Genomic DNA, 10,000 nt, shown 5'->3' with positions numbered 1-10,000 from the left:
TATAGATATCCAGGAGGATTTCTTTTTCCCATTGAGATCTGATGTGTTTTCAAAGTGTTCCTTTAATTTTTTTGAGCAGTTTATATATCTATATATCTATATTATATTATATTAGATAGATATAGACAGTTAGAGATATATATATATATAGATATAGAGAGAGAGAGAGAGAGAGAGAGAGAGAGAGATATCTAGATATATATATCTAGATCTAGATCTACAGTAATCCCTCGCTATATCGCGCTTCGACTTTCGCGGCTTCACTCTATCGCGGATTTTATATGAAAGCATAACCTGCTTCGCGGGTTCTGCAGACAATGTGTCTTTTTTACTTCCTGTACATGCTTCCTCAGTTGGTTTGCCTAGTTGATTTCATACAAGGGACGCTATTGGCGGATGACTGAGAAGCTAACCAATCAGACGCGCCAGTTAAATTCCTGCCTGCTGAATGCAGTGTTAACCAGGTAGTCTCGTCTCGCTCATTCAGCATCAACGTGTTTCTCTGTGTGAAGAGTTGTGCTCTTTTGTGTTCATCTTCGTGCATAGTCAAGCCCTTCATTACGGCTCCAAAACGATCTGCTACTGCTTCAGGGGCCGTGCCCAAGTGCAAACTGAAGATGTTAACGATTGCCGAAAAGGTAAACGTTTTGGATTTGTTGAAGGCTACAATTCTTTTTATTTAAAAAGTAGGAAAGGAATATAAGATCTACGGCCGCAGTGTCCTTTTAACCAGGGTGCAAAACGAGTTGTAAGTGGATGTAATAAGGCAGTAGTCTGGATCGAATCTGCTTTGGGGATTTGCATTGAAGACTGCCAGAAGAAGAAGAACAACGGCAGTGCTACACAATCGCCTGAAGTGCCTACTTTGGAAGAACTGTAACGATCTCCTTTGTTGTGCATTAAAATTAAACTCATTGTTATCGGACAAGTCATCGTGTCATTGTTGGTGAGTAACCATAATTAATTTTCTACTTACAGTACTTAGTACATGTACATACGTTTAGTGTCACTGTACACACATTTACTGTATACTATTTTTCTTGTTTATGCGTATTTATTGCTGGTGGCCTGTCTAGCGTAATGGCTGTAACATGTGATATCGGAGACACTCAATATCTTTAAAATAATATTTAGGTTTTACTGTATATAAACAGTGTGTTTATATACATAATTTCAATGAATCTTACCTAATATCTAAGAGAATACAAAGGGATTATACTGTATAACTCTGCAGGGAATATTTATAAACAGTGTGAGAGAGTTTATAAGGGCTTAAAATATATAAAAATAACCATACAAACATGGTTTTTACTTCGGGGATTTTCACATATCGCGGGGGGGTCTGGAACGCAACCCCGCGATCGAGGAGGGATTACTGTATATATATATCTCTCTACAGGTATAGATATCTACAGTATATCTATCTATCTATATCTCTAGATATCTATATCTCTATATCATATATATATATATATATATATATATATATATATATATATATATATATATATATATATATATATATATAGAGATATAGATATATATAGATAATCTCTAGATATCTATATTATATACACACACACACACACACATCTATACATATATTGTCTGATTTTTAAAGAATTTATTTGCAAATTATGGTGGAAAATAAGTATTTGGTCACCTACAAACAAGCAAGATTTCTGGCTCTCACAGACCTGTAACTTCTTCTGTAAGAGGCTCCTCTGTCCTCCACTCTTTACCTGTATTAAGGGCATCTGTTTGAACTCGTTATCAATATAAAAGACACCTGTCCTCAACCTCAAACAGTCACACTCCAAACTCCACTATGGCCAAGACCAAAGAGCTGTCAAAGGACACCAGAAACAAAATTGTAGACCTGCACCAGGCTGGGAAGACTGAATCTGAAATAGGTAAGCAGATTGGTGTAAAGAAATCAACTGTGGGAGCAATTATTAGAAAATGGAAGACATACAAGACCACTGATAATCTCCCTGGGAGCAATTATTAGAAAATGGAAGACATACAAGACCACTGATAATCTCCCTCGATCTGGGGCTCCACGCAAGATCTCACCCTGTGGGGTCAAAATGATCACAAGAACGGTGAGCAAAAATCCCAGAACCACACGGGGGGACCTAGTGAATGACCTGCAGAGAGCTGGGACCAAAGTAACAAAGGCTACCATCAGTACCACACTACGCTGCCAGGGACTCAAATCCTGCAGTGCCAGACGTATCCCACTGCTTAAGCTAGTACATGTGCAGGCCCGTCTGAAGTTTGCTAGAGAGCATTTGGATGATCCAGACGATGATTGGGAGAATGTCATATGGTCAGATGAAACCAAAATAGAACTTTTTGGTAAAAACTGTACTCGTCGTATTTGGAGGAGAAAGAATGCTGAGTTGCATCCAAAGAACACAATACCTACTGTAAAGCATGGGGGTGGAAACATCATGCTTTGGGGCTGTTTTTCTGCAAAGGGACCAGGACGACTGATCCGTGTAAAGGAAAGAATGAATGGGGCCATGTATCATCAGATTATGAGTGAAAACCTCCTTCCATCAGCAAGAGCATTGAAGATGAAACGTGGCTGGGTCTTTCAGCATGACAATGATCCCAAACACACCGCCCGGGTAATGAAGGAGTGGCTTCGTAAGTAGCATTTCAAGGTCCTGGTGTGGCCTAGCCAGTCTCCAGATCTCAACCCCATAGAAAATCTTTGGAGGGAGTTGAAAGTCCGTGTTGCCCAGCGGCAGCCTCAAAACATCACTGCTCTAGAGGAGATCTGCATGGAGGAATGGGCCAAAATACCAGCAACAATGTGTGAAAACCTTGTGAAGACTTACAGAAAATGTCTGACCTCTGTCATTGCCAACAAAGGGTATATAACAAAGTATTGAGATGAACTTTTGTTATTGACCAAAAACTTTTTTCCACCATAATTTACAAATAAATTCTTCAAAAATCAGATAATGTGATTTTCTGGATTTTTTTTCCTCATTTTGTCTCTGATAATTGAGGTATACCTATGATGAAAATTACAGGCCTCTCTTATCTTTTAAAGTGGGAGAACTTGCACAATTGGTGGCTGAGTAAATACTTTAAATTTATATATATGAAGTTATCAAAAAGAAAAGGAAACATTTTAAAAATAACATAACCTGATTCTCAATGTAATTGTTTTGTGACTGTTATGAGTATTGCTGTGATCAAGGATTTGATTATCACTATTTCTTTCAATCAGGTTCATATTTGGAGGATGTGTTGTTATGAAGTTACATTCCATGTTTGTCAACCAATATAAAGATAACAGGTTTCATTCAACGAAGTGTTCACCACACAAATCGCTACTCGTGAATGTAAGATGTTTAACAGGCATTCCCGTTATTAACTTGTGCTAAACATATCATGGTGTGACGTAAGGGGAGCTGACTGAAAAAAGGCAAGGAGGCACATATTTTGAACGAAAATGGAGAAGACATCGAAGGAGCTTAAAAGTGAGATGGAAAAGTGTTTAAATAAAGAGCTAGGAAGGTGAATGGAAAGAAGCAGCCAGCGGTAAAGCAAGGAAGACTTCGTAATAAGGACAGTTTGGTGCACGTAGAAGGTGTAACAATAAGATTGTTAAGCCTTGTTATAATATTCTCACACAGAGGATTTAGAGAGACGCACTGGGAAATGTGAACCTCTCTACAGTTTTGTTCATTTTCGGGTTGTAATATTCATCAAATTTACGCTTCATCTGGTCCATTGCCGGACCCCTGCATCTCACACCTAGGCCTTCAGTAGTGCTCCATCTGAAATCAACCCGCCCCTCAAAAACTAATTTATGGTTATAAAAACCATCTTCATATCCAGAAATACAGTATAAAGAGCCACTGCATCGCAGATAACTCCTGTAGCCACAATAAATGCCTTTATTGAATAGACAAATCGGGGTGAACAAGTTCCTTTCTACTGCAGCCACAGCCGCGACACACATAAAAAAACATCAATAATCTCTACTAATAAAAGGCAAAGCCCTCACTGACTGACTGACTGACTGACTGACTCACTCATCACTAATTCTCCAACTTCCCATGTAGGTAGAAGGCTGAATTTTGGCAGGCTTATTCCTTACAGCTTACTTAAAAAAGTTAAGTAGGTTTCATTTCGAAATTCTAAACGTAACTGTCATAGCGATTGACAATGTCCACCATGTTGAACTTTCTTATTTATGGCCCCATCTTCACGAAATTTGGTGGCGGCTTCCCTCGCTAACGAAACTGATGTCGATACTTATTTCGGTGGCATGACGCCACTGTCGGCCACCATATTGAACTTTCCAACATCACTAATTCTCCAACTTCCCATGTAGGTAGAAGGCTGAAATTTGGTACTTATTTCAGTGGTATGATGCCACTGTCGGCCGCCATATTGAACTTTTCAACGGTCTGTGTTACTTATGGGCCCATTGAGTCTGCCAAATTTCACCCTACCTACACGGGAAGTTGGAGAATTAGTGATGAGTCAGTGAGTGAGTGAGTGAGGGCTTTGCCTTTTATATATATATTAACACACACACATAATGCAAAGAGTATGCAACACGTGTTTCGCCCTCATTTGCGCTCATCAGGCATACTGTACACACTCTACTGCTCCCCTCTCGGGTAACGAACCTTGGACATCAGCATCAGAGACGAAGCTCCTTTACGCTGCGCAAATACACATTTTTAAATAAATAAATAAATTACCTATAATGCAAAGAGTACACGAACCACCCACACAATTCAGGTCGTGACTCAGACTGCGAATGTAATTACTCCGGATCTACAGGCCGTGGCGCAGCACAAAGGGGTTTAGTCTCTGTTTTTGCCATGGTTATGGCAAGGTATCGAGTATCGTACAATCTCACTCGTAAGAGTATCAAATAAAAGAAATTTTGGTATTATGACAATCCTAGTCACTATTATAATTAATAAGGTAACAACAATAATACACTTATCAATGTACTATGTGTACATAGTACAATTTAATTCTTATTTGCATGTCTACTCAGAATAGCGACAGTGATACAATATGAATAGACATAACATATAATATTTATATGCTGCATTCTTGCATATATCATACAATACACTGTGCATACAAGAACATGTACAGTATTTATGACTGGATGATCAGCAACATACAAAAACACACACAGAATTTATTATAAAGGACTGTTATTAACCTTACAACCTGTTGGGAGAAACACTTTTCTGAATATATTATTTGCTTTAAGGCAATGGGTGTTATATACTGTATATTCAGAACTAAGTCAGCTGGGTAACAGTAGTGCTTTACAATCATGAGCTGAGAAGATGTAGTACCAGGATATTAAGTAGACAGAGGATAGAGGGAACTGTAAGCTTGCACAAGTTAGTGAAAACGTAAGTTTTGTAGAAATAAATACTTGCTTTGTATCTAATCACAGATTATTTCTACTAAAATAAGCCAAATACATGAGAGAGATGTTTCACTTTAAATTGCTTTATGGAAAGTTTAGAATTTACAGCAATCTAGTTATAACACATCTCTTATGATACATCAGAGTTTCCAAAATAATATAAAAATGTGATAGACTTAAGAGTTGCCTGCATCTCAAGTTAATAAGTCATCTAGATAAGCCATCTGTTGCAACTTCTGGTTAAAATCCTTAATAACTAGAAAATAATGATAAAGTCCTATCAATCCCAAAGAAAAAAGTGTATGGGGTTGCTTTTACTGGTTATTTGGGGACTCAGACTGGGGTGGTAGAAATGCACCATACCAAGGTGGTCTCTCAGATTTAAAACTGTAATTTACAGCTATTAATATAGTCTGATCTCAACTATTTTTCATAAAAACACAAAATGAGCACATTGGTATTTTTCTTACTACCAACCATGAAACACATTATTAAAAAAAAAAAACTAAATATCGCAGTATGTGTTTCAGTTGCCCACTGGTGGCCAATCTGAGGATCTAAAACCATTTTGGAGAAAATGTGTTTAAAAAAAAAAATCAAATAAAAAAATAAATAAACTAATATGAAGCAATCCTGATTCAATGACAACACTTTTGATATGAAATTACCAGGCCACAGTGATGCAACTACAGTCCAGATAAATTAACATATTTACACTGGATTTGCAACACCTAATATAAATTAAAATTACCCTGCTAAAAAACCACTTTGTGTGGGACCGAAGTATTTAAAATATTTTTTTGTTTTACAGAATGGATTAATACTTCTTGTAGTTCACAGTAAAATGTTGTGTTATCTGGAGTAATGAATTATGCTTCATAATCTGCCAGTCTGATGGACAAATCTAGGTTTTGGCAAATGTCAGGAAAGTACTACCTTCCAGACTGCATAGTAGCTTACTGTAAACTTTTTTGGAGGTGGAATAATTACCTGTGGCTGTTTTTTAGGGTTTTGGCTAGGCTGCTTTGTTCCGATGAAGGTTACCTTTAATGCTACTGCATACAAAGACATCTTAGACACGTGTACATCTCCAAATGGTGGCAATAGTTGGGCGGGGGCAAGTCCTGTTCTGTTATAGCACAGCTGTGCCCCTGCGCATGTCAGGTCTAAAAACAAATCGTTTGATGGGTTGGTTGTTGAAGAACTCTGGTTGCTTGCACAGAGCACACTATTAAACACCTATGAGATGAACCAGAACGCAAACAGGTTTTCTCAAAATGTTTATTTGGCTGGATGGGCACAAATTCCCACAGACACTCCAAAGTGGAGGATGCGACTGCCACAAAAGGAAGGGGTTGCAGAGGCCTGACTCTATATTAATGCCAATGGTTTTGCAATGGCATGTCCAGCACACATTGGTGTGGTGGTCAGATGTCCACACACTTTTGGCCATTGACTATAGTTGGTTGTCTGACCCTAGTCCAACAGTAAGTGCACAGTATATAAGCCTGCTGCGATGGCCCTTACAGTTAGGTGGTGCAAGGTCTGCTGGCAAAAACAGTCAAGATGGTGATTATATATTAACAATTCTATTTTCTTCTTTCCCCTTTCTTCATTTTGGGTTGGATATTAGTTCACGTCTAAAAGAAAATAAATTATTATATGCTCCTTCTTATGCCTTTTTGTATATAAAATGTACAGGAAACAAAGTGATAATGTAATTTTTGCTTAGTATGTGGCCTTGGACAAAACGTATGCTAAAGAATAAGAATGACAACATTTGTTTTGACAGTATTTGGAAATTAATGCCCAACATGCTCCTAGACTCAAGTGAAGCATTCTAAGAGGTTGTCAAAAACTTAGTCCTGGGCATACTATGAGACACAGTTTTTTGTTAAAAACAGTTTCACAATCAGTTACATTCAGAAAAGCAAAGAAAATTAATTTTTAAATTTATAAAATTATAAATATTTGTATATATGTCTTAGCTATAAATAATTATCTTATTTTCCTTTTAATTTTTTCCCTATATACTTTCTTCTCTTGACTGTATCTGAATAATAATTAGCACTCACCAATGTGCTCTTTAGTAAATAACTAGCAAAATACCCGCGCTTCGCAGCAGAGAAGTAGTGTGATAAAGAAGTTATGAAAAAGAAAAGGAAACATTTTAAAAATAACATGATTGTCAATGTAATTGTTTTGTCACTATTATGAGTGTTGCTGTCATCAAGGATTTGAATATCATTATTTCTTTCAATCAGGTTCGTATTTGGAGGACGTGTTGTGTTCAAGCTACATTCCGTGTTTGTCAACCGTTGTACAGATAACAGGTTTCATTCATCGAAGTGTTCACTACCCAAATTGCTACTCGTGAATCTAAGATTTTTAACAGGCATTCCCGGTATTAACTTGTGGATTTGCCTTCAGTATTTATCGACAGCGTGTCTATTAACTTGTGGATTTTTCTGCGAGTATTTGGTGGCAGAGTCACGAAGTTGTTTTCGTCTAGCTGCATCAGAAAATGTACCACGTCTGACACGACTCCTTTTTACTGTTTTCTCACAGCTTGGATTGCTGCTGTCATAATCGGTTTGAGTTTCATGGTTTGTTTTAATTACGTTAGTATTTGCAGGACTTGTGTTGAAGTGACATTCGGCATCTGCCAAGCGTTGTAAGCATACAACCGGATTCATCGATAACTTTGCATCCAGCTTTTGAGAGTTTAAACATTCGTAAACATCAAAGTGTCCACTACTCAAATCGTCACCTGTGAATCTAAGATGCTTAAGAGGTATTGGCGGTTCTCCAAAGGTGTAAAGTATTTTGCCATTTCAGTACACTTGAAAGCGACAACCGAACAATTCAGCGGCAGTCATCAACTCGCATGTAAAAGCATAGGTGAGGGGCTTAAGCATTTCAATCTTATAGTGTCCCTGTGTAGTATAATTATCTCCTGTACCTTCATCAATCCACAGCTTAAACCTGTCCCAGTCATTCAATACATAAGACACAATGTTCCTCCGGATATCAAGATTGAGCCTGATATGGCCATGCAATATGTAACACAGAGAATGTAAAAGGCAGGCGGCATCTCCGGGCATGGAAACCACTCGGTAAGTGACAGTTCTTCGATCGATGGTGATCACCTCAATAGACATGTTAATGGGGGTACGGTAGGAACGATAAAGGAAATGGGTACCTGAACAGTAAACGAACTCTAAAATACCTACACAATAGCTATAATCGTAATAAGCAAACAATAAAACAGTGGAGAAGCCGTGGATTAAATAAAAAGGTTGCAGTTATCAGCTGGGAGACGTGAATACTGTGGCGAACCAAGGAAGGGAATGAAGAGACAGGAGCGAAGGACGGCCTTATATGGGTAGGCAGTCAATTACGTGGGAGGCGTGGAGATGGGGGATGCAATATAGGCAGGCAACCAACTACGTGGGAGGCGTGGTCATGGGGGATGCAACATCGTCTCACACGGTGACTGAGCTGCAAGCTATGGATGTATATATGTACGCAAGTAGGATTAAGTTATGACCGTTACGCGTAGAATTTCAAAATGAAACCTGCTTAACTTTTGTAAGTAACCTGTAAGGAATGAGCCTGCCAAATTTCAGCCTTCTACCTGCACAGGAAGTTGGAGAATTAGTTATGAGTGAGTGAGTGAGTGAGTGAGTGAGTCAGTCAGTCAGTCAGTGAGGACTTTGCCTTTTATTAGTATAGATAATAATAATAAAAAAAATAAATAAAAAAAACACACCAAATTGTCTCCATGTAATATACACAAATGTTTGGACCAATTCTGAGAATGATTTAAATAGATAAATGTTAAATATCTTCAGTGATGGAATTGTGTCTTTTCAGACACTTTGGCAGTTTTTATTAAGCAAATAAATGAGTCTCATTTGTATTTAAGGTACTACTAATTAATTACATTTAACAGCAAACAATTATAATCACAATTAAAAAGAAAGTGCTTTATGTACTGTATCATTAACCCTATCTAAGACATAAGAAAACTTCTGTAACTAAAATTACTGTTCAGATGAACTATTCAATAAGCTGGAAAAAAAAACAAAAAACAATTTCAACTTAAGTCTTACATACCGCCTTGAAATCTGCATCAGCATCAGAGTCTTCTAAACTTTCTTCTTGCGGTACATTTCTTTTTTTCAGTAAGTGCTCATCTCTTTTGTTCTGAAAAACAAATTCAGAATTTGTACTATTCTGTCAAGATTAAAATAAATGCAGTAAAACCTCACACAACACAAAAAAAGAAATGCATGCTCCCCTACACACATTCCTTACGGTTGTCAATTCATCCTTTCACTTTTAGCAAGTCTTGTTCTCCATGCACAGATCTGTAAAGAACCAAGCATGTTGGCATGATATGTTAGGCAGAAGCTAGATCTCATCTAAAAAACACCACACACACAAAAACTAGACCCTGGATTCAAATGCACTTTCAGTGAAATCCAAAAGCACTAATAATTAAGTTTCTGTACTTATCAATAGTGTAAAGCAAATTTTTTTCTCCCACAATTTGTTAGTGTCACA

The 10,000-nt window shown here is 37.5% G+C and overlaps 1 protein-coding gene across 3 annotated transcripts in view; it reads right to left on the bottom strand.

The window, feature by feature from the left end:
- kpna3 (karyopherin alpha 3 (importin alpha 4)) overlaps positions 1-10,000 on the bottom strand; it is a 255,305-nt gene that overhangs the window by 160,284 nt on the left and 85,021 nt on the right. For all 3 annotated transcript variants that reach the window (XM_039744890.1, XM_039744893.1, XM_039744891.1), the window contains exon 3: positions 9,551-9,640. In XM_039744890.1, the coding sequence (XP_039600824.1) occupies positions 9,551-9,640 (90 nt within the window). The remainder of the gene's footprint in view (positions 1-9,550; positions 9,641-10,000) is intronic.

This window comes from Polypterus senegalus, chromosome 2 (genome assembly GCF_016835505.1).
Source record: "Polypterus senegalus isolate Bchr_013 chromosome 2, ASM1683550v1, whole genome shotgun sequence".
NCBI classification, from domain to species: domain Eukaryota; kingdom Metazoa; phylum Chordata; class Cladistia; order Polypteriformes; family Polypteridae; genus Polypterus; species Polypterus senegalus.
This window is presented reverse-complemented; position numbering and strand designations above follow the sequence as displayed.